Source organism: Prorops nasuta, unplaced genomic scaffold (genome assembly GCF_024137725.1).
Source record: "Prorops nasuta isolate Cenicafe-Biocafe unplaced genomic scaffold, Cenicafe_Pnas_1.2 PNAS00010, whole genome shotgun sequence".
NCBI classification, from domain to species: Eukaryota; Metazoa; Arthropoda; class Insecta; order Hymenoptera; family Bethylidae; genus Prorops; species Prorops nasuta.
In genome coordinates, this window is record NW_027116807.1 from 3,163,985 (window position 1) to 3,190,112 (window position 26,128).

General features: G+C 42.3%; 1 protein-coding gene and 2 long non-coding RNA genes across 3 annotated transcripts in view; 1 reads left to right on the forward strand and 2 right to left on the reverse strand.

Annotated features, from left to right (window-relative positions):
- LOC136777029 (uncharacterized) overlaps positions 1-6,646 on the reverse strand; it is a 212,350-nt gene extending 205,704 nt beyond the window's left edge. Inside the window, exon 1 of the long non-coding RNA XR_010823208.1 lies at positions 6,223-6,646. This is a non-coding gene — a long non-coding RNA (uncharacterized lncRNA). The remainder of the gene's footprint in view (positions 1-6,222) is intronic.
- tnc (tenectin) overlaps positions 1-25,749 on the forward strand; it is a 40,145-nt gene extending 14,396 nt beyond the window's left edge. Inside the window, exons 2-7 of the mRNA XM_066733021.1 lie at positions 12,295-12,400; positions 17,274-17,327; positions 17,712-18,182; positions 18,300-18,587; positions 18,674-25,064; positions 25,157-25,749. Of these exons, the coding sequence (XP_066589118.1) occupies positions 12,316-12,400; positions 17,274-17,327; positions 17,712-18,182; positions 18,300-18,587; positions 18,674-25,064; positions 25,157-25,259 (7,392 nt within the window). The 5' untranslated portion in view covers positions 12,295-12,315 and the 3' untranslated portion in view covers positions 25,260-25,749. The remainder of the gene's footprint in view (positions 1-12,294; positions 12,401-17,273; positions 17,328-17,711; positions 18,183-18,299; positions 18,588-18,673; positions 25,065-25,156) is intronic.
- LOC136776972 (uncharacterized) lies at positions 6,979-7,997 on the reverse strand. Its single transcript, XR_010823198.1, has 2 exons — positions 7,827-7,997; positions 6,979-7,545 (listed from the first exon to the last, which is right to left on the reverse strand). It is a non-coding gene; the product is annotated as an uncharacterized lncRNA (long non-coding RNA).
- Positions 25,750-26,128: the final 379 nt, after the last annotated feature.

Consider the following 26,128-nt stretch of genomic DNA (forward strand, 5'->3'; position numbering starts at 1 on the left):
CCCGATTAGATTACATGAGAAATGTGTTTATGTAAGGTACACAGGAGATGCCGCAAAGCTGTACCGCTAGTTTGCATAATAATTAATCACCGACACTCTGCCTATAACGGACGATTTCCGGAGATTCTGGTCCGTGTGTAGAAGCGAGAATATTACGCCAGGCCGCTTGAATAACTGACACGGAGATAGCGGGCGAACTAGCTCTTAATAGCTCGGATAAGGAAAGGAATTAACAGTCTCTCTCTCTCTCTCTCTCTCTACAAAGCACAGTTTTAATATTAATTTCGGTCTCGTTCGGATTATATTTTGCTGCAGTCTCGATCACATGGCAAAACTCGCACGTGGCACACTTCAGACGATTTCTCACTCGCGAGTTGCTAATTATTCTTCGCTGTTCCTCGTCGCGCCCCGCGTGCTTTAAAATCAACCGAGAACTTGTGCTCTTTACCGATCGAGTCATGCTCGTTTAAGCCGGCCAAACTAACGGGCGGACTCTGCAGGCTACCGACCACCACTTCCGTATAATAATACCTATACTATATACCTATGATAAAATACTGCGGAGAGCTGGTAATATTTCATACCGACCGTAATTCTTAACAGAATAATAAACCGCGCTCTCTTGCAAAGTTTCGTCCGAAAAGCAAATCTTCGGATAAGCTTTAAATTACTCGAGATTCGATACGACCTTTTTTAAGCGATATAGTTGAAAGATTGATTTTACTTCGTATCTTACATGAAAATGCACGATTATTTTGGATCGATAATAAAAATTCAATTATGAACGATCGTTTCACGTTCGTCAAATTTTTTCAAGCTTTTTATAACCAAGCAGAATTTATATGCAATGCACCATTATTACGCGAGCCTGCATCTTCGTTATTTCTCATCGACGCGACGCTAAAAGAAATCTTTCCACCCTTTTCTTATATTCGTTAGAGATTTCGCATCAAACAGGTTTTTACACTTCCACGTTTTTTCTATTTATTCTTTACATCTACCGAGAAAACTATTACAACCGTTTTATTACTGTTATCATTCTGTTTCTCCATTACCGCGATAGTCTGGACAAAGGATTTGATTATTTCCTATTGAAATATTAGCGAGGAAGAATCTGAAGGATGGCGATGGTTCAACGAGGGCCGATTCCGAGAAGCCAATGATCCGTAGAGGCATTATCGCAGGCGTCGATTATCGAGCTGCTCGTTCCAAATTATGCAGCTCCGAGCGAAGATTCGCTTAGAGATGCTGTCCGTGTTAGGAAGGTTCTTGCCGTAATTGATGGTCTTTAACGGCCTCAAGATTACAGTCTACCGTCTTTTAATTACAAACATCGCATTGCCTTCCTCTTATTATTATACCAGATCCGATACTCCCACCTTCTCAACGTTATTCGCCAAACGAGCCAGCCATCATCCCAGATCGATCTAAACTGTATTATAATAACTGAGACGGGGGGGGGGGGGACTCCCGAATATCATTAACCTCGACTACAATCTTCTACCTGAGTGAATCTCAACTATGCAATTTGTATAATAAACCAAGCGTGTGTGCTTCGAAAACTTTATCAAACTAAACTTTCAATTTCTCGGTACACGACGATCCACTGTCAAAATGGAAAATCTCAATATAGAATATAGTAAATTTCTAATAACATACTACCTATAGCATGCAAGTGCTAATTGAAGCTTATATAGAAAACAATTTTGTCCACATCTTGCTCAAAGATTTTATCAAAATATTAAGAAACTTTCGCGTTATAAGACATCTTTGTATTGTAGAACACAGACGCAAAATATCTTTGTTTCCTTAACCATTACAATAGATACCATTTGTTTCCTTAACCATTACAATAGATACCAATTGTTTCCCTATAACCGTACAAAAATCCTTTTGTATAAATTTGGATTTAGGGAAATTTTCTAAAAAAAAAAACTCATATTTCTTACAGTTGGAAAAATGTTATGTATCAACTTCGGCTCTCTCTATATACTTATATATAAACTAAGCTATAGTTTTGTGTTGCTATAATTTTTCTATTATAGCATTTACATTTATAGAAAATAAGCATAATGTAGTTGTAAAGAGGCTTAACGCTGGGTGAAGAGCGCATAAAAGACACGGGGCAGAGATAGTACGACATACCGAAGAAAACACACACACAGCCACTTAAGAATTATCCGGCGCGAACAAGTGGTTGTGTTGCATTCCGGCCGTCTCCTCCCTCGTGTTTACACGCGTCGCTCCTCGTCTCCGCGCGCGAGCTTCATTTCACCGGAAACTCGGCAGCTCGGTGCCTCGGTCGTCAGATTGTCGCAATCCTGGAGGCCTACGTGCTAAAGATCACCGTGAAAAAGAATATCCACCTACCTTGTGCTTGTGCCTCCACAAACAACAAGCTTTTCAAACTTTTATGGTGTCTTCCGAACCTCCTCGTGTGTGTGTGTGTGTGTGTGTGTTGCTGGCGGCTGCTTGTTAAACACACTTACCGGTGTAAATTTGGTCATACCAAAACATTAGGATTGAATACAGTGTGAAACGCTATTATTATATTCACAATGTATCGGATAATGGCTCTTTTCTATTTTTAGTATTTTTTATCAGTCTTATTGTGTCTACTTAATGTTTATTTTCAGAATAGAAATTGGAATTTTTGTATAAAATATTGGGATTATTTGTTTAAATTTCGCATTATAAAAATATCGAATTATGTTGAGGGGAAGGGGCAATTATAAACTGGGTAGAGTACACGTACTGGGTAAATTGCTTTTTTTCTAGAATTTTGCAATAATCTTATTTTATATTTTAATCTTTTAGAAGGTAAAAATTTCTAGTAATAATTGAAATTTTTTGTGTAAATATTGAAAGAAATATATTAAATCTGAATGTAAAATGTAAAAGGGTAAAAGTAAATAAAATATCTGATATTCCTGAGGTTAATTCTAGCAGCGCGATCCCCAGCCGCATAGCTGACACTCAGCTGTTAAAGGATAACTCCGGAAAACTATTCTTATTCTATAGAAAAAAGCATCAAATTTTTCTTTCTTCATTTCACTTTTTAATAAGATAGTGTGTTAACAATAAAGAAAATATTCAGTGCGAATGAAGAAGGAAAAACAATAAATAAAAGATCAACTTTTAATGTGAATAGGATAATGCAATAATATTAATTAAACAGGGAGAAAAGCCTTATACCATTAACCAGTACAGATATTTCTTATAATCTCATAACTTTAAAAAAAATAATTATTATCCATAGGGCATATATTCTGCTTATTGTATTTCTTTTTTCCTCAAAATGTAGCAATAAGTTATTTTTATTTGTTGCTATTTTCAATAAAATTATTTCGTTAATTAATAAATCAGGTAAAGATTATTAAAAAAGAAAGATTAAAATAATTAACAAATTTGTAAAATATTTATAATGTAAACTCAACTCGTAATATAATTATTCCAACTCCGAGTAAATAATGTCAACAATTGTATTTCTCTTTCCGTAACTTTTCTTACTAACTCTATTTTGAAACATCTGTGACACCCTACTTGCTTAGACTTGCAGTACTTGGAACTTCATTCACTCCGGCATTTACTGTATCTATGTAAACATGAATTTGCTGCTACTCAGTTACTTAACTTGACTATATAATTAACAAACAAAACGATAATCAAAATCACTCACTTGTCTCATCACCCCACCATTTCGCGGTATTGCCTGACGCCATATTGGATTTTTCAAAAATTTAATCGTTACTGATCTCCAAATAGATTTTCACCATTTCCCCGTATATTTCAATTAAACTTTAATACATACTGGTATCCATCGATAATCACGGCGAAACTAAGCTTAATTTTCATTAATATATTCCCCGCAATAATCACTTATCTCAAATTCGAACTAACCGGTCGAGGCAGCCCGCTGCCTGTACTTGTAGCATCGAAATATTTACGGAAAAATTTTCGATTTATGCGAACACTTGTCAGAAAACTTTACGATCTCTCGACAGCTCTAAGTAAAAGGAAACTTTCGCGACTATTAGCGGAGAGAATCAACGAAAATCAAACAAAAAAAGTCCAAAAAACTGTTCTAGTAAAAATCACCGCGTTCCCGCACTCAACGACTCCGCCGATCGTAATGGCGCCCACCACCCAGTTTCGCGCCCTCCCGCGAACCGCCATGACACCTCCCACCCCAACCAACCTAGTCAAATGAGAACACATAAAAAGCACATATATTCTTTACTCTAAAAAAAAAAAAGAGATACAATATTGTTCATGAGAAAAATCCTTTAGCTAAATTAAAAAAAGTAATATTAAATGAAAATGACATTCAGGCGGTTTTACCTAGATAAAATTATCCATAATACATTTAATGTCGATTTGACTAGCGTGATACAAGGGAGAATATTTTTTGGCGCGCAGACAGGCAGGTAAACGACACAAGTGTAAAAAATGTAATCTTCATCTTAATTTTTCTACTTTGCTACATTCTCAATAAAACTACACATTGTCAAAATAAATAGATTTTGCTATATACTCAAAAAAACTAGAATGAAAAATAAGTAGATTACCTGACACCATGATGGATATTATACAAATTTAGTCGTTACTGTCTCCAAATAGATTTTCACTATTTTCGCGTACGTTTCAATTAAACTTTTAAACACACTAGCATCCATCGATAATCACGACGAAACTACACTCGATTCCTATTCAAGTATTCACACGCGAAGTAACCGCTTATTTCAAATTCGAACTAACCGACCGAGGCTGCCCGCTGCCTGTACTTGAAGCGTCGAATTATTTTCCGAGAAATTTTCGAATTCCGTGAACACTTGTTAACAAACTTTACGATCACTCAACAGCACTAAGTAAAAGGAAACATTTGCGACCATTAGCGGAAAGAATCAACGAAAATCAAATAAAAAAAAGTCCAAAAAACTGATCTAGTAAAAATTACCCCGTTCCCGCACTCAACGACTCCGCCGATCGTAATGGCTCCCACCACCCACTTTCGCGCCCTCCCGCGAACCGCCACGACACCCCACCAACCAACCTAGTCAAATGAGAATGCATAAAAAGCACTTATATTTTTTAATCTACAAAAAGAATGCAAATTTATGAAATGTCTCTTATTCTAAATTAGAATAACTAATATTAAATAAACTTAACCTTGTGAGGGGCGAATATATCTATAAAAATATCTATAATATATTCAATCTTGATTTGACTAGTGTGATACAGGGTAAGCCTTTTTTGGCGCACTAAGATGTACGCGTAGACAACACAAATCAAAAATGCAATATGGTCTCACTTTTGCTATTTTACTATGTACTCAAGGAAAGTAAAATTAAAAATATAGAAATATAATTTTACATTAGTTGCGTAAATTTAATAATGAAAGTATTTAATATAAAGACAGAAAATATTCGAGTAAATTAATATAGTGCTTGGTTAAGTTTAGCATCGAGACTGGCTGTTGCAAAGCTAGCACTACTGTAGGGGATACACTGGGACATTTATTTTCATTCCAGAAAAGACATTATAGAGGGTTTTCATTGTGTATTTCAATTTTCAATAGAACATTATTATGAATAATTAAAAAATCAAGAGTGAATAAAGAAATAGCTACTGAAATAAAAATTGAGTTTATTTGTACAACTAGAATAATATAACACAAGCATGGCTTAATAGAGGGAGTAAAATGCATTAAACAAGAAAAGTAGCTTTATATCATTGACCAGTAAACATATCTAATAACTTCTTTTATCTCTTTAATATTAATTAATAATTGAAAATTCAATCAACTCTTATCAATATAATATATCTTTTGGATTCATTTCTCTTTCTTTTCAACAAATTTAGCATTAAATTTTCTTTTTTTATTTCAACTATACATAGAGTGATATTAATAATGAAACTGTTTAGTACGTCTTAAAAAATAATAATTGACAAATTTCTTAAATATTCCTAATGTAATCTGGACCCGTAAAGTAATAAGTTTTGTACTAAAGAAATAATGCTAACCGTTTTACTATCTTTCAATAAAATTCCTTGAGAATTCTATTTTAAAACATGATTCCATTTTTTAGTTAGATTTGTAACACTTGAAATATATTTCATTTTAGCATTAACTATATTCAATCAAATTTACTTGGCTGGATTTGACTTGCTTTTCTTAACGATATGTTTAACAAATAAAACAAAATAATCAAATTCACTTACTTGTTTCATCATCCCACCAGTTCCCGGTATTGCCTGACGCCATATTGGAAATTTCAAAAATTTAACCGTTGCTGTTTTAAATTATACTCTCACTTACTTTCGCACATATTTCAACTAAACTATTATAAACTAGGATCAACCAATAATCGCGATAAAACTACACTTCCCATTGACGTATTCGCTCGTGAAACAACCGGCTTATTTCAAATTCGAGTTAACCGACCGAAGCAATCCGACGCTTGCACTTGGAACGTCTCACTAATTCCCGAAAAAACTTGGATTTCCGCGAACTTTTAACAAAAAACTTTCCGATAACTGAATAGCACTAATTAAAAAGAAACTTTCGCAACTATTAGCGGAGAGGATCAACGAAAACCAGATAGCCAAGTCCACAAAACTTCTGGAGGGAAAATCTCAGCGTTGGCCGCACTCGGCGACATCTCCCAATGGAATGACCCCCACCACCCACTTTCGCGCCCTCTCGCTTACCAACGTAGTCAAGTAAATACATAAAAAGTAGGTACTTTCAGGACGAACCAAAGAAACACAACATTTTTCGTACACAAAACACTACTCTGCTAACAAGAATAAAGAATTTCTTTTGTACAATTCACAGAATAAACCAATAAACAATATCATTCCTAACATATTAAAAATGTATTTGATTAGCGCAGTAATAAAGGGAGAGCTTTTAGCGCGAAAAGGGAGAAATGAATAATAGAAGATTAAATTGATGAGAAAAAGAGAACTAATAAATAAAAGAGAGATGCTTATTTATTTCTGCACAATCTATTCTATTTTATCGGTTTATCTATTATAACATCTGAGCCAAAAGGATTTAACGGGGTATCGCTGCGTTGTTGCCGGATTTGTTGTTGCTCCTCGCATCTCTGCATACGTGTGTAAGTGTGGTTGAAGATGTGTCTCGAGTGGCGGGGCCGAGTCGTGCTTGGTAATGCAGTGAATCATTACAGCTCATTATGTATGTACATACATACACACGCTTTTACCTGTCACTCGCAATAATGTACAAATACTCTGCTCACCCATACACACGTAGAGACACAGAAGCAACGCAGCGCACGTGTTCCAACGTGCACTCGCGCGTCCATTAGAACCGGCACACTCTAAGCATTTCGTCAAGTGCATTTGATATTCACGACTGAGTTCCTTGTTATTTATTACATAAGAAACGAATCAGCCGCTACTACACAGCTCGATGCCTAAACGCTCGACTAAACGAGAACGTGATTTCAATAAACACACCGGCTGCCATTGTAGAAGCTTGTTTACAAAATCGTATCCACTCTCGCATCGTTTTTCCTAGAACAAGAGAGTTTCGTCGCGCTCTCTAAGAAGCTCTACAAATTCAATCTTCAAAATAACTTTTGAATTGTCATAAAAATTGTAAAGAACTCTTTTATCGAATAAATAAAAGATTTTCTACATTGTTCGTGCTAGCAATTCAAGCTACGTTGCTTTGTCTAGAAGCTTATACATGGTTCTTAGTAAAGATAGCCATTCACAGAAACGATAGGATCTTCGCCGTGGAGATATTACAGGATAGAAAAAATGGCAGGATCTACGGTAATACGCGTTATTACCTGCTGCCGAGTTATCCAGCCAGGGACCTTTCGATCGCTCTTGGCAGGACCTGCGGAATCTCGCAGCTTTCTCACATCCATCCGAGGCGAGCAAACGACCCTATATGCACGCCACCAAATCGATCCATCCTATTATACAGGGCCTCTTTCGTGCCATATCCTTAGCTTTCAATTGGCAAGCGCAACTGCAACATGAAAAATCAGCCGAGTTATGCAAACTAGTTTTAAACGAGTGTGTACGTGCCAAATCACTACTCGAGGGTGTTTTCTCTGACCTTCGTCGTAATACTAGGTCGGGACGTCAGGTATAGCTCTAAAAATTGAGTAGGCGCGATGACCTGTTGCTCGTGCGAATACACCAAGGTCTTAAATAATCGATCCCACTTTGTGTGTCCGGGATACGTTTCTCAAACGAATAATTACGTCCTTTCACCATTCTTCCACTGATTCTGCAATTTTATCAAGTATATCTCATTTAAAGCTATTCCAGCGTTTATGGAATTAACAGGATTAAAGTATAAATTCTATTTATTATATTTAATGCCAGTGCTAAAGTGTATAAGTCGACTTGTTACTCCAACGAGAGAATTACCTCGTTTCTATTGTGATGTACTTGTAGATAAAATTCAAGAACAGCTTTTAATGCTGCATTTAAACTCGTTACGCGTATCCAACATATTTTGCTGGTAAATCAATTAGGTAGATTTACGGGTGAAATTAAACATACGCAATTATCCAGCTCTCCAGTCGATCGTTCGCCCAATAAAAGAAATTTTCTCAGATCCTTGTTAGTTGGTATGCTGCAGCTATATAGAAGCCTAATCCATTGGACACGGGACTGTTTGAATATGGCGAGTAAAAGGGTACGTGAGAGGAGAGAAACAAAGCGCGCCAAGTATATATATGTATTATTACAGAGAGGAAAAACCGAGTGTGATTTTCACACTGGCTGGTGGACATCGCGTGCGTCTTTCCAACTAATTGTCATAATTAACCGTGGAAGAGTTCTCAGGGTCACATCTTTTGATGATCCTTCTCATGGTTAATGCTGCCAGCCTAACGTTCGCCAATTTGTGCATAAAGTCCTTTAAGAGTCCAGCTTCGACACGAACGTAATCTGACATTGCGATGAAGCTTTCAGGGCCTGAATATATAATAGCTTTGAGCGATTAATAAATATTATTGGTAATTAGGCAACAAAAAGGGACGAATGGGAGCAAGTGAATGCTGCACAAAAAACTCGAAGAAGAAGAAGAAGAAGAATAAATGATCGGCGCGCGATCCCGGAAGGGAACAATGCGAACTAGTATATGTACTATATATACATAATACTAACCGTAGAGAAACATCCTGTGGTACCACGAAGGGGGCCAAGCTTAGTCGTTCTGAGAGATAGTTCTGAGCTCGCACTGTCAATTATCGGGGTTTTAGTCGTCGATTCGAGCGTAGCGTACGAAGAAGATGAAGCGTTACGTCAGCGGACCCAGTAATCAGATCGCCTTTTACGAGCAAACGGATGGGCCCGTTACTCACATTCGTCGTTTGGGCTCATCTCTCCCTTTCCAATAAGCTTCCTCCCTGCCGGAAGTAACCCTTCTTCAGCCTCAATAATATCACGTGACACACTCTCTCTCTCTCTCTCTCTCTCTCTCTCTATTTGTCTTCCTTCCTTCCTTCCTCTTGAAACGGTGACCTTGGAATTTAGGAAATTCAGTCCCAACCCGTTCTTCCTCGTAACACTGTAATTTTACCTGTTGAGAATCGATAGAGCCTCTGGCTATAAGCAGTAATTATTTAATCTACCTGTGATGCTATAATGAAAGAACGATTAAATTATTTAACAGTTTTCATTTAACCGGAATCCACGTAACGTATAATCTCGATTGGTCAGTAGCGCAGCATTATAATACTCGTCGATTGCGTAACGGTTATTATAACACGTACAGGTAAACCATAACGGATAAGCCCCTGGAGCTAATCTTGCATGCGTATATCTCGGATGCACCTACGAGACGATTGACGAAACGCGTAGCAAACTCGAAGCAAGGGAAAATCGTGATAAGATGAAAATCTACTTCACATTTGTTCGACTCTCCTCTATATACGTGTATATATATATATGTATAATCGAGTCTGCTACCGTTGTGATGTTAACGCGAGCTTATTTGTCTTTCGCACTTCCTGTCGTTTCTATTACCAACTCCCGTGTCTCGTTTTACACTTCACGCTTCGACACTTGACTTCATACCCTTCCTCCCCCCTCTTCTCATCTATAATGTATTATATATATATATATATATACAGACTCGAAGAGCAAACCAATGATTCCCAGGCTTCAGAATTTTCCGAGGATAAGTCTAATTGCATTTAAACCACTACACTGGACTCTAATTAATACACACCGGGGAGTGCAGAGCGTATACGCAGGTGAGAAACAAAAGAGGAGAAAAATGTAGAGAGAGAAAGGGTTTATTCTTCGATGACGTCACGCTAGGACGCGTATGGGAATTGAGGTAATTGAAAGAAGAGTGCGATAAGAGGAGCGAGAGGGAAAGAAGCAAAGCGAGGACGTTGCATCGGTGAATATACTATATATAATAATTGCTATAGAATGTGGGAGCTTACGAGTGGAGTTTACACACTGAAAGGTGTAAGCAGAGAAAGAGAGGGATCCGTTATAGCCCCCAGGGCTGTGTTCCTTCGCCATTACCGTGGAACGCGGAATATGATTACCTTCAACTGGGAAACACTCGTCCCTCTAACTATATATGTATATATGTACCTATGAATGTATGTATATGTATATACTACGTGAACCGCGTGGACGCGAACTTTGCCAAGGAATCCTTGAATCTCGTCAAAATCCAGGAGAAAAATCAACCCTCTCCCTTTCTATAATAATTCAAGATATTTCTATTGGATTCGCGTGTCTGCTCATCGCAAAAGCGGAACACTGTATATAGTATGTATTTATTGTTGAAAACGTAAAGTGAGCACACCGGCTATTCACTGGTGCGGATCGAGTGACTTGCTTGTGTCTCGGAATCGTTGGTACATATAGCGAAGCAAAGGGGAACCTCTGGTACTTGTGCTCCCAAAGGAACACCAATGAAATTAGTCGCGGTCCGACGACTAAAAGTCCAGACCTGAGAAAGATCGTGAAAAACTCCTATTTTCCTATTCCTCGACTTATGCACGTACTTCCGCTGCTGTTATTCCAAAGAGACTCCGGCGCAACGACCCAACAACCTTGCACCTGGAACAGTATTAATATCACTGAATTTCTTACATTATTTGCGAAATTATTGAAAATTTTGCTTTTAATCATTTCTTTTTAAATAAACCTTCAAACTTAGCTTTACACATTTGACATTTCACAGTTGTATCGTTGATTCTAGCGAAGAGCATTGAAAATTGGTATTTCAATAATTATACTAGAGGAAAACAGTTATTAATAATAATTTCTTGTAAATAATCTTTCAACTGTCGTCAGTCGTTATACATGTTTGGCATTCCAGTGTTATACGCAGGCTGATCCCTGTAGGAGGAATGAAACATTGCAGGGAAAATAATTATGGGCAAGGCAGGTATTCGCTATACCCCGTTGTTGGACTATCTCTATCCTGTTTACGAGCGGCGTACACCTGTATAATGCGAGTTGGTGGCAGAACTGACGGGTACTTTGCGTTCGACCAGCTCGTAATCTGCCGGCCGTTCCGGTTAAGTGATTCGGCTTGAATCTAATTTGCTATCCGCCGTATAAGATAGCTTTACGAGTTTCGCGTCCATCTGTAAAATGCGACATTGCCTGCTGCAAACACTCTCCGTATGTGTATATACGAAGCTTACAATGTAACAAGGGGAAAAAGCTGCCAGTGCCCAGCCGCGTAAACCGTCTCTCTCGTTCATCCAAACGAATAGCTCAATACGCGTGCTTATATCCCGGAAACGTTATACCGTGTACGTACATCTAACAATCGAGTTTTGAATTTATCTTCCTATTATACCGTGAAGGAAAGAGGAGGGAAGGGTGGGGAGGGGGGGGGGGGCAAGGATCGCGCAGATAAAAACCATTCATTTTTCTTGGATATTTCTTGCAGAAAAATTGCTAGATATCTAACAAGAATGCGTGGCCCTATTCACACGCCTTTAAACCCATCCAGACCTTGGCTAATTCAGCATCGATCATTAACCCCTGCAATGCGCGCATTGCTTCGTTGCCAATGCACGCTTTCCGCGTGCAGATTATCCTTCAGATATGATAATATAGTTCCGCTTCGTGCAATGCCAACTTATAGTCTGGATGTATCACTTGATTCGACCTTTCGTCCCAAAGCAGACTCTTTTTCTATGCTTTAACATATATATATTCTCGTTTCTGACGCATTTGCGTGCTTTTATTTTTCTAATTTCACAACACTGTGCTTTTTCTTCCTAAAGTGTAACGAAAATTGATTTCTGATTACAGGGACGGAGTGAAAGTGCCGCCATGCCGGCGATGAGCACCGGGTTCCAACGAGCCGGCTTAATCCTATGCTTAGCTTTTCTGCTAGTGTCGCAGAACGCTCTTTCGGGTAAGCAGCAATATTACTATTTTATTTTGCAACACGATATAGTATCCAACTCGACGATGATTCACGAGATATCGATGGATAATTTAATCCACACCCACACGCACATCTCTTACCGTTTATTTGCATTAAATCTCGGTGCTTGTAAAATTTGGACGATTTCTACTTGGCAGAAGAAGATACATACATAACAGGTGTTAATCCCGTTCAAGTAGGATTATAATATGTATAGAGGCTGGAGTGGCACTGCCGTTAAAGGTGCCCGTGAACTTGGCCTCGGTAGCTGCGTCACGCAGCCGCTCCAAACAGTGAAAGTGCTCTTGACCTTTGAGAACGCGTTGCAACAATGGATTCGACTTATTTGCTCAATCAATTGTTTTTTTCTTTTTACAATTCTCTCATTATATCTTTACTCGTTTCTCCCACTGTACATTAATCGGATGTATCTGACCAGCGAAGAGTCCTCTCCAAAGCTCATTTTGCATTTTTTCGTTCGCTTTTGAAATTTGTATTCTTGCAGCAACAATATTATTTAACACCGCTAGAGACGTCCACAAGAGATAATTAGAGGGCAAAAGAGTTTTTCGGCCAGTCATTCTTTTAGGGAGACTCTATAGAAAAAGTTGGATATTGTCGCGAGCCTTCGGGGATTCAATGGGTCGACTCCGCAACGAAATTAAATTGAGAAAGGAATTCTCTGGGGGGGGGTTTCGGATTTTGAATGACTCGAGTCTTCTCGCCAGGACATCGAACTTTTCTTTGTCCGCGAGCAGCATCCTGGCCCGTTTCTTACACATGAGAAAGTTCACCTCTGACTCGAAAGGTCCGAGCTAGATGTTTTCCCATGAATAAGCACGCGCTCTCGTCTGCCATCTCATATTTCTCCTTTTAATTAACACCGTTGCTTCGAGCTACGAAAGGTTCTCTGCGCACAGCCTATGGTCTATATATATATATATATATATATATATATATGTACAGACACGAGATTATCAAGGATCGAGAGACTCTCGCTCGATCGTCCCGCAAGCTACAATTTTTCAACAATTTTTCTCTCGGTTTTCGACGCTTCTTGCATGCGTGCTGCCCGCGCACGCGTTTAAGAAGCCAACCCGTCACGCTCGATTTACCGCGGATATAGGACTGTACGTCATAGCCAATCGCAGAGGGCCTGGCGGCGAGTCGATCGAGACTGATCGATTTTCACGCCTCGAAATCTTCGATCGTCCAAGCTGCACAATATCTGCTTGGAAAAATGCCACGTGTATGTGTTTGTGTGTGTGTGTGTGTGTGTGTGCGCAAACAGGCTAGCATAACGGTGCACACCACCTCCCTATCGCTGGCGTATCCGTGCGAAGCACGAGTTTAACCGATCCTATCGATTTCCACGGAAACTTGTACCGACCGTATAGTATACCGCTGTCATTCCATTTGGCTAATGCCTCTCGACAACACTGACATCACTACAATGCCTCCTACAATCTCCTCGCACACACACACATTCATGCAAAGTCGATAAATTATTGCTCAAGTTTTCCCACACCTTAACAATTCTTATTTTAACCTACGAGAATTACCAAAGAGCTTAGTTTCCTTCAATTATAAACACAACCTACGAAATAGGAATTTTTCTCGAATTGAAATAAGATTTCGTTATTGATGAAATATTTTGCTGATGGAAGATTTGCTGGATCTATGATGATGATTGGAATATGATGTACTGCATAGGAGCTTGATGGAAGGTATTCGCGACCTGAGACAAGTGTGGAAAAAGTGACACTCGAGCATAGCGGTTCCAGGGCTGCGATCCATCCGAAGCTACGTGAATTCTGGTCAAACCTGTAGAAAATGTTGAGCGAAGAGACCAACTGGACCCTCGAAGATGTCACTGACCGCGACCACGACTCTCCTCCTCATTCTTATTCTTCTTTTTATAGCAAGCTACCATTTACGGAGAGGACCCCCGTAGCAACCACCTGACCCCCACGAGTCGTTCCATATTTATGCTTAATGCTGACAAAGTGTCGTTATCTTACGGCATCATCAAATACTCCAAACTCCCTGCACGTCACTTACCCGGAATCTGGATGATGCTTGACTTTCTTATTCAGCCTGTGTTCTCGCCACTGTGTGCCTGCAACGTGATAGAGCGCTTTCTCACTCGTCACGGATTTATACTCGTTATTTCTCTGGCTCCCACTCCTCATCTTTTACCTAATTCATCTTTCATGACAAATCCCCTATGGAAATATCGAGCGAATCATCAAACTCTTGCAGATCTTTTTTATCACGGGCATTTTTGTTCTCTATCGAGGTGGAAAGGTCATTCTCGGTCATCCCGCGCGAAAGGGACATAACGGAATAACGCGTCTTGGACCGTGGGTGCTACGTCAGCGTGACATGGATTAAGTAATCGTATTAATCGTACTTGGTACCTCAAAGCTCGGCAAACTTCTCTCGCGCGATCAGTTTCATTTCATCCGTCACAGATCTCTACCACAGACACGCTATACAGCTCGACGCTTTAATTATTCACTTGGTCCTTGTAAAAATCATTCTAATTAATTACGTCCAGTCTTTGCCAACTTTTATCGAATTTCAGCTAAATTCACGCTTGTCACTCTCACCTCACACGCGACCGTTCCAATATTGTGCCGACTATAGCGATTTCTTACGAGGCTTTGAAAGGGCTCTGATCAGGCACGTCCCAAGATTATATTCTTCAGGGTCTGTAATTACCCTGGATCATCGTGCTTCGTACAAATGGCGAATGGTAACGAAATATATAGTGTCTTAGGCATTATTACTTTTCCTTACGTGAGAGATTTTGCATGTATTTTCGAGCAATCTCGGTTGTTTCGTCGACCGAAAATCTCGAGAGTATCGAGATAATGCCGAGAGAGCAGGTAATGACCGACCCCGTCTCACCGTCACGCACGTCGGCGGCGGCAGAGGAAAAATACGAAGATGTGGTAGTGGTAGTTTGAAGAAGAAGAACAAGTGGAAGAAAAGAGTGTGGGGAGACCGTAAACGTAAACCGATTCGTTCGAGGCAGCAGCCGAGAAACCGCACGAGTGACCTTGAACACTGGTGCACAGTGCAGAATTTCGTGCACGCGATAAGCCACTGACCTCACCGCATTGTATATAGAACGCGTGTATAGACTCTTTGAAAGAATATATCTTCCTCGAATCAGTAGATAACGCCACTTTTGAAACAGTCGTTTGCATGTTCATATTATTAATAAATGTTAATTATGGTATATATGCTGTTAAATAATGAACGATGATAGGCTTCGCTTGTAATCGATTTAAAACAAGACAGAGATTATGAGCGACCTTGAGGAAGAGAAGTTGGTGTAAGGGCAGAATTTCGCGCACGCGATATTCCCAGTCCGTTCCTCCATCCACTGCTCGCAGCTCCAGCCAGGTGTTCAACCAAGCGTGCGCTCACCCGGATGATGGTAATGAACTTTCCTACGGGACAAGGACGCCAGTCAGGGACGATTTCGTAACGCGCCATTTCTGCTCAAAGACGCCACGTATCATATATATATATATATATATGCAATACAGGACCCATCAGCTAAAATGCTCCAGAGTATATAGATCCAAGTAGACGTATATCCTCGTAACTTAAAAGATATTCAAAACTTTCCTATAAAACTTTTTCGAAACGTGTCTCGTTATTTAAATTTAAAATAGTATTATAGAAAATTTTAAAAACTATAATAGTTAAAGAGATATACGTCTACTCGAATCTTATATTCCTCTCACTTTTTTCTATCGTTAAATTCGCGAAACGATACAGGAATCGAACGAAGAACCATTCTAAATTCCACACAAAAGTTCGATTATTCGTACAAGTGACTCGAAAAATTTAAATGGGCGCAGAAATTTCGTATATTATTCTAATAGGGACGTTTCGCCGTTATTACAAGATCGTATTCTTTTTCTTCACACTGGCAGGCAAAGAGATTCCGTTAGATCGCCATCGGTAATTTCTCGATGACCATTGCTGCCTCGTCGGCACCGTGGATAAGGACACTCTGCAGGTCTGTGACCAATAAAAACTGATCGACTGCTCTTTCCAGCAGTTCTTTTTACGCATCTGCCCGTGTCTGCTCATTCAGCGAAAATCCAATTTATTTCTAACGTCTCGCACTAACGTCATCTGTGTCCTACGTATAAAAGCTCGTCACTGCGCTTTTTATCATACTCATAATAATAATAATATTATTAGAAATGTAGGAGAATAGCAAAACAATTTTCGACACGATTCGATTATTATTCAGAGAAACCGATAACAGACTGTGCTTTTTCTCGTATTTCTTCATTGAAACTGCGGTTCCAGATACAATTCAATTCGCTGGAAACTGTCTGCGTGTGAGATCCAAGACTATACCGCGGAATGCCAATCGACGAATATTCTTCGACTCCCTCCATTTGTGGTTCGCCTGATCCACCCCTCGCCATCCATCCGAGCCTAACTCCTACGGTACGAATCTGTTGTTGAATTCTGGAACGTATTTCCAAGTTCCATTAGTTTCAGAATACACACGTGTATATAGAACTATACGATTAACTGTTTACGAGGGGGAGTAATTAAGAAAAAATTAAATTAAGGAAAGTTTAAGTAGTAAAATCGACGCTTTCATTGACAGCCGTATTATTCATCGATCCGGAAGCCCACGGTTTACTATATATAGTAGAGCTGATGGTTTCGAGCGTCCCTTATTAGGCAGAGTGGAGTAGACAATTGAATTATTTGCTACTGTCCGACATAATGCATTTCCAAACTGTGTCCACGATGGTAAAGGGCACTCGGCGAATATTGGCTATGCTAATAAGATTTTAACACAGTCCTTTTGTTGCAGCGCCAGTATACGAGCAAGAGGAGGGAACCACGCAAGTTGCGGAGTACGATGGAGGTATGTAAAGGTTAACGCAGTAAAAAGAAAAAGGCTCCTCTCTCTCTCTCTCTCTCTCTCTCTCTCTCTCTCTCTCTCTCTCTCTCTCTCTCTCTCTCTCTCTAGAACTTTCGTAATTAACAATCAACCAGTCTGACTGTATATTGTTCGCTTCTATTTAACATTTCTAAGCAATAAATTCGACACAGAGCTATAAAATACGAGCAAACCACAAAGTGTCAAGCATTATTCATTATCCGGTATATATATATATATACACATATATATAAGTATCAGTGTTGATCAGGACGATTGCAATGGCAGTAAATTGCGTGGATGAAAGAACATTGTAAATCTAAGATTGCGCGAGAATCACCTAAGACTAATTGCATTATCCCGTGACAGCTGCGGCCGGATGCTATTACAACTATCAGCACTACGAGGAAGGTGATAGGATTATAACGAACGAGCCATGTCTGAACTGCACGTGTCACAATCGGATGCTGATGTGCTACCTCAGGGTGTGTCCGTTCACGAAGGCCATTGGCCAGGATTGTACCGTGGAGAAACGACCAGACCAATGTTGTCCAGTAATCACCTGCCCAGAAGTTCCAGTGCAACTACTCACGTCCACCACGTCAGCCCCTAGCTCAGGATCCACGGAACTTGGCTTCCGCGACAGCTATGGATGCAACGTGCACGATCGATTTTACGCCGATGGCGCCCAATTGCCAACGGATCCCAAGAACCCATGCGAACTCTGCTATTGCATCAGGAACAGGACCACCTGCGTTATGCAAGAGTGCACCTTGCGTGTCGCTGGATGCAAACCACTTTACCAACCTGGTATCTGTTGTCCTGTCAAATACGATTGCGGTAAGTCTCGAATTATCGCATTGCATATATACTCTTTTCTCTAGTATATATTCTTCTACTTCGAATTTTAATTTTCTTCGTGTTTATATCACTGAATATTTCACTAAAATTCTGCAGAATACGACGAGGAATCCAGTACGACTCTTGGACCCAGCACTCCTGGATTAATAATGACCACAACTTTGGCTCCTGGTTCAGCCTCGTCCCAATGTTACCACAACGACAGGATCTACGAGCCCGGAGAGCTGATCTATTCGACCGAACCCTGTCGACACTGCTACTGCTTCCACGGCGAGATCGCTTGCGCCGTTCAGGAATGCGGAACTCCTATGGAGACCCACGGGAAAAACTGCACAGCCCTGCCACCTCCCGAGGGAGAATGCTGTCCGACCACTTATCAGTGCGGTAAGAGAGATCGATTCTTAATCGGCACAATTTTCAACTAGAAACCAGCAGCCAATCTCATTTTATTTTGCAATTTTTATAAACAGATGAAGATTCAATTACCTCGCCGAAGCCAGAGGAAGCTACTGAGCAGCCAATTTCCGGTCCAGCCGAAGAAGAGGCTGAGACTCAGGCTCCGACTCGAGCAACCGAGGAAAGCTTCCCGGGTGCGGACAACGCGATACCAATAGAACACGAGGTGAACGTGGAAACAACGTCCGTCGGAGCAGAAGGCCCTGTTGAACAGACCACCGTATCGGAGCCGGAAGCTGACGAGAAAGAGACTGTCGCAGCAGAAGAACCGACAGAAGCTGGTCTTCCGGAAGTATCGTCCACGGAATCTGCGAGACGCGAACAGGATACGACGGAGAAGCCAGAACTTGATGAAAAACCACTGGAAGAAGGAAAGCCGGAAGCCGAAGAGCCGCAGAAGGTCACTGAGCCAAGTACTGGTCCTATGGAGGAAGAAATGGAAAAGCTAACGGAAGCACCGATGATCCAGGAGGAAACACCTGAGGACAGTGAGAAATTAACTCCAACCGAGACGACCTTGACTACCCAAGCGACTGAACCGGAAACGGAAGAGAAGACCTCGACGGAGGCACCTGCTATTCAAGAAACTACCTCCGAAAGTACACCGGAAGTTGTCAGTACCGAAAAAGAAATAATGGAGGAGAAGCCAGAGACTAGCACAGAGAAGGCCGCTGAGGAAGAGAAACCATCGACTGAAAGCAACGAATTACCTCCACTTCCGGAACACCCGAGTACAGAAGCGGCTATGCCTGATGAAGAGGAATCAACGGTCGCTGCAGAATCAGAGCTTCCGAAACCAGGATCGACCGGAATTCCTATTTCGGACAGGGTACCAGAGCAAAAGGCTGAAGACAAAGATGCTGTTACTGAAGAAGAAGTTCGAGTAACGGAAGGTTATGTAGACGCTAAGAAAGAACACGTGCCTGATAGTTTAATGACAGAGGCACCGGTACAACCAACCACTCATCAACCTTCGACACCAGAACCCTCTGAACAAACGGAAAAAGAAATCAGCGAGAGTCCCACGATCGAGGAAGTCACCACTGAGAGCAGTTCGGTAACTGAAGCCACCCAATCTGCACAGACTTCGGAAACTCCAGTCACGACGGAATCTCAAGAGGCTGCTGTAACAGAAGCTGAAAAAGAGCCAAGCGAATTGCCAAGTTCGACAGAAGAGCACGTCACACCGCTAATTACGGAAACCTCGTCGACGGAGCAGGCTACGGAACTTCCAAGCAAAACCCTGGAGCTCGAGCAGTCTGGAGAGGCTTCGTCGGAGGAAACAGCTACAGATGACCGCGTTACGGTAATGAAGGATGAATCCAGCGAGGAAGAGAAAACATCGTCAGAGGAATCTTCGGATGAAGTGACGGAACAGGCGATTAAACCTACAACGGAGTTGAGTCAGGAGCCTACGAAGCAGGCATTACCAGAAGGATCCTCCACGGAATCAACCGAACCAGTTACCAAAGTAGCCGGTGCTGAAGAGTCTGAAACGCCACATACGATTACAGAGGGTACATCACGACCTACCGAGTCTACTGTTGAAGAAGCAGCAACTGAAATTACTCCCACTAGCGAATCTACACCGGAGGCCCCATCTGTGAAACCTGAAGAAGAAGTGACGTTACCTGAAGAAATTACTTCGAAACCTGAACAGGAGGAGTCCGAAACGGCTGCTCCTGAAAAGGAACCTGAAGAAGAAGAATCTGTTCCTGAAATAATACCAACTGAAGAGTCAGTAACTAAATCTTCGGAGGAACAGCAAACTGAAGTTCCTAGTAGTCCTGAAGAATCTTCTGAGGCCGCGGTACCAATCCCAGAAGAATCGCCTGAAACTACGCCGGAAGCGGAGAAACAACCCGAAGAGCCAGTAATTAAGGCTGAAGTAACTGAAGGACCAATTGGTGAAACACAGCCAACAGAAGGGGAGGAAGTTAAGGGGCCAACAGAAAAACCATCTGAAATGCCTGAAATCTCAGAGGAAGAGAAACCAGCGGAAGGTTCTGAAACGGAGGGACCAGTGGAGGAAGCTAGTATTTCGTCGATTCCCGAAGAACAAGTAACTGAAGAATTGGTAACTCGGGTACAATCTACGGATAAACCAGGAACTTATGCTGCTACTGAAGAGAAACAGCCAGAAAGTTCAGTCACTGAAGGGGAACAGGAAACGACCCCATCATCCACGGAAGTTTCAGCGGAGAAACCCATTGTTCCTGAAGAATCTCCCGTACCTAGTCCAGAAGCTCCACAATCCTCCACTGAAGGTCTTCCAAGTGAAACCACAAAAATAAGTGAAATGGAAAGTGCACCAAGCACCGAGGGTACGATACAGCCTGAAATTAGCCCTGAAATTTCTGAATCCGAAGAGAAAGAAAAGGAAGTAACAACGTCTACAAGTCCATCCGAACAATCAACAACTTCTGCAGAGGAGACATCAACGGAGCAATCTCCAGTAAGCCCATCGGTCCAAGAACAGCCATCCTCTCCAGCCGAAGAAGAGAAGCCATTAGAAGAACCAACGGAAGAAGTTCCTCCGGAGGCAGCTGTCGAGCCACAGCCAACCGAAGCTCCAAGTGAGCCTACTACACCTAAAGGTCAAGAGCAACAGCCAACGGTAGAACCAGCTGAGCAAGGAACACCAACTCCTGAAGTCTTGAAAGAAATCACTGAAGCATCTACCGAAGAACCAAGCGAGGCCACCCCATCGCATGTTCCTGAAGGAATTACCGTGGAAACGGAGAAAGAAATGGAAGTGACGACTGCTGGTGAACAAGAAGCTGCTGGAATTCCAGGCGAAGGCAACTGCCTGGTCGATGGACAGTCTTATAACAACAATTCTGCAATTCCACCATCGAATCCTTGCCAATTGAGCTGCCATTGTGTTAGTAGTATCGTACAATGCGACCTTGTTCAGTGTCCGCCACCACCAATGCACATGGCTAATTGCATGCCAGTTCATACTGGCAGGGACTCTTGTTGCCCTATGTACACTTGTGACTCAACACCTTCCGTGGAACTGGAAGCGGATAACCAGATGGTGGATCAGCATACTCCGAAATACGAAACTGAGAGTACAGAGCCATCGACAGCTGAAACACCAACGGAGGGAACTTTGGCCGAGAAGAAACCGGAAGTAAGTGTTTCCGAGGCTGAACCAGAAAAGACTGAAGCACCCGCTGAACCAACGCCGGAGGTGCCTGAACATATGCCAGAGGAGCAAGTAACAGTGAAGGCTCCGGCAGCCGAAGAAGAATCTACGGTTACCACGGTAACCAAGGCTAGCGCTCCAGAAGAAGCAGCAACCATACCTGAAGTTCTCCCCACTGAATCTGATCAGTCAGCAGTTGTATCAAGCTCCACCGAAAAAATCGCGACGGAGCCATCGAGCACAGAATCAGTTCCTGAAGAACAGCACGTTACTGATATCAGTGACAGAATAGGAGGTGAAGAAAGTGAATCTACAACAGCAGCAGGTGCACCGCCTGCAGTTGAAACTGGATCGACTGAAAAATCTGCCGAAGAAAGTCTTGCAACCGTAGAACAGAAGCCTGCAACCACAGAAGTATCTGAAACTTCAACGGAAGTAGAAACTTCAAGCTCGCCTGCAGCTCCAAGTGACCTTCAACCATCAACAGAGTCCATACCTGCCAAACCCGAGGAAATTCCGGAACCTGAACAACCAACGGAAGAATCTCCAGAGGAAGGGGCTCCTGAAAAACCTGAATTGCAAACGGAAGAACCAGAAAAGGCTGAGCAACCGGAAGTTTCCACAGAATCTACGGTAAAAGCGGAAGAACCGACGGAATCCAATGCTATTCCGGAAGCTCCCATGGTATCCGAGGAACCTGAAAAGAAATCACCTGAATCAGAAGAGAGTGGACCGTCGGAGCCCGAAACTCCACCAAAGGAAAGTCAAACAGTCTCGTCGATTCCAGAAGAGGAGATAGTTGCACCACAAGAGGTAGAAAGCAAACCTGAGGAGCCTGCAGGACCAACCAGCGAAGCAGCTCCAGAATCCATTACCTCTTCTACTTCTGAAGAACCGGGAGTGTCACCACCTGAAGCTATCATTCCAGTTGTAGTTGAAACAGCTCAGCCTGGACCAACCGAGAAACCAATGGAACAACCAGCAACATCGAGCGATGGACCATCCGAGCCAAGCGTTGTTGTTAAGGCTGAACCAGAAGTACCTGTAGAGGCTCAGACTGTTCAAGTTCCGGTTGAGCCAATAGAGCCGGCGATCGAAGAACAAACGACAGTTGGCGGGGAGCCAATGAAATCAACTGAACCACATAAAGAAACAGCAGAGGAATCTACAACTTCTGGCGTAAGCGGCAGTTCTGAGCCAATGGAACAGGATACACCAAAACCAAGCATTACGGAAATGGAAACTGTTGGACCTGAAGCTGAATCAACGACCAAATCAGAGGATGAGCCAACGAATGAGATTACTGAGAAAGAACCGGAAGCTGTATCTCCTCACGAGATCAGCGAGGCACCCGAAGTTGATAAACCAGCGGTATCAGAAGCTCCAAAGGTCGATACAGAGGTGACACCTGAGATAAGTACCGAAGCAGAGCCTGAAATTAGTACCGAAGCCAAACCAGATGTGAGCGCCGAGAACGAATTGCCGATAGAACCTGAAAAGCCAGTTGAAGGAGAGACCGGAGCTCCAGTACCCGAAGCACCAAGGGAAACTGAAGCTCCAGTGACTCAAGAACAGGAAGAGCAGGTGACTCCAGCGTCTGGAACGGAAGCACCATCGAGCGAACATGGCACAGAAGCTGAAGTTGAAATTACATCTGCCAAACCATCCGAGCCAGAATCAGAAACCCCATTAGTGAAGATAAGTCCAACGACCGAAGCTGCCTCGACAAGTTTACCTGAAGGAGAAGAAGCTAGTACGAGCAAACCCGAAGAGGAAGACAAATTACCAGTAACGGAGAAGCTTCCCGAGGGAGAGGAAGCTATTCCAGAAAAGGAACCGGCTATTCCGTCAGAAGAACCGCCAAAGGAGGAGGAGAAAGAGGAGGAGAAACCACAAGCAACGGTACCAAGCGTTGAGGGTGAAGTTGAAACTCCAAAGCCTATTGAGAAGGAAACGGTGCCAGAGGAAATGAAACCAGCGGTACCAAGCGAGGAAACAACCGAGGTCATTCCGAAAGTATCAGAGGCCTCAACATTAACACCTTCAGCAGAAGCTGAAGAGAAGCCATCGGGAGTCCCAGCTCCAGAAAAACCAGCCGACCCGTCAACTGAAATTCCAGAGGATACAGTTCCGGAAGTCAGCACACCTCTAGTCACCGTCGAAGAAGAACCATCGGCTACCAGTTCACCGGAACCAACTGTTTCAGAGACTCCTGCTCCAGAATCTGAAATACCTCAAGTAATAACAAAATTACAGACGGAGGGACCACCAATCGAAGAAGCTACCAAACCGGAAATCGAGGAAGAAGAAGAAGCGCCAGCTCCGATACCAGTGCTGCCTGTGGATGAACCTGAAGAAACCGAGGCTTCTGCAAAACCAACAACGATTGCTGAAGAAACGGCAGAAAAGGTATCAACGGAAGCAACGGTGCCTGAAGAGAAGATACCGGAAGAACCAATGGTACCGGAAGTGGCTCCACCAAGCAGTAAGCCCGAAGAAGAACAAACGGAGAGTCCCGAAATCGTGACGAAGATATCATCAGAATCGTCCGAAGGCGCTCCTGCTGAATCCGAAACACCTATCGAGGAAGCTAAGCCTCAGACAGAAGCTGGACTTCCAGTATCCCCGTCGGAAGAAGAGACCGTTGAGGGTCAACTTACGATAGGATCTGGAGAAGACGTGAAACCTTTGAACCGTACAGCCGAGCCAAGTACCGAGGCTCCTTCCTATCCAGAAGAACACGTTCCACCTCAAGGTCAAGAGTATCCTGACCAAACAGACCAGACTTTGACACCGGAGAATCCTCACTTCCCGGTTGACGCTGGAAGCTACCTCGACCACGACGACGATTACGACGAGGACGACCAAGCCATTTATGGTCCTGGCACGTGCCGCTATGCCGGCAAAGTCTACGTGTCTGCTCAGCAAATACCAAGAGACGATCCTTGCGATTTCTGCTTCTGCTTCAGAAGCGACATCATCTGTTTGCAACAGAGCTGTCCACCCCCCATTCCAGGCTGCCATGAGGAACCTATCAGTGGCTTCTGCTGCCCCAGATACGAATGCCACGTGTCTATGGCCACGTCTCTCAATCTAACTACTACGACCACCACTACTACCACTACACTGCCACCCCACTTCCTCAGCCACGCTTACAAGGGTGCGGCTAGAAGGAGTGGATGTCAAATTCGAGGTCGAACCTATCGCGTCGGAGAGATCATCAGGTCTGCGTCCGGTCCCTGTCTTCAGTGCACGTAAGTTTTGCGCGTCTTTGTACTTAGAAAAAAATCTGTTAGTCTAAAAATAACGATAAAACGAGAAATAAAACCCTTGCTTTTTTCTTCAGTTGCGGAGGTGACGGTAACATGAAATGCGATCCACAAGTTTGCACCCCCGAGCCAATGCTGAGGCAAATGATCGCAGCTGCCACGGCCAAGAGGAGGAGATGAGCCTCGAATCCCGGCGACGGGCCTTCCCCGGAAACGGCAGCAAAAGAAAACAGCAGTGTTGTATAAAAGTGAACGGAAATTATTCTAAACTTTAGCGTAACTTCGCCGAAAACGGACAGTAGTGTGCTCCGGCGAAATACGAACTGAATGGCCAAAACCTAAACATTTATATATTAGATTAATTATTAATTATTATGTTATATATAAAAAAAGAGCAAGGCAGGAAGCAAAAGTGCTTGTAGCGATTCGCTGAACCAGTGAAGCAGCAACATATGAGTACTTACGTATATATGTTTATATATATACACACACAATAATGCGCATTTCCGGTGCCAAACTATGTCCACGTGCATGAAAAATGGTATATGTTGGCCTGGAGAACGAGAAACTGGCGTGAAGAAACCGGAAGTTTCTCGTTTTCCATCATCGACCGCGCGAGAAACAATCCATAAAAGAGATGAAAAAACGTAAAAACCAAAAAAAAAAAAAATACAAGAAAGAAATAACTGATAAAAACGTACGAGACTTATGACTGTGCCTTCGTCAGTGCTGATCCCAGCGGCACTTCTTTCGTTTCACGATACAGCAACGCGATGTAACGTGCACTCGACCACAGCCAAGATTCATCTCCGAATCATCAATGATTACATTGTGCAATTTTTATCTGTAATTACCGAAAAATCACTGGGAAATCTTTCCAAAGTGCAATAGACGTGCTTCTTCAGGATGAGATGGAGAACGATCGGTTGGCTGTGGGCCGAATGCCACTCAGCGATCATCAAAATCTTCATGGAATCATTACGCTTGCTAGCAGTCACGCGCATTTGAATGCAATCGACCTGTCCTCGAGTGGTTCACTCTGTAACACG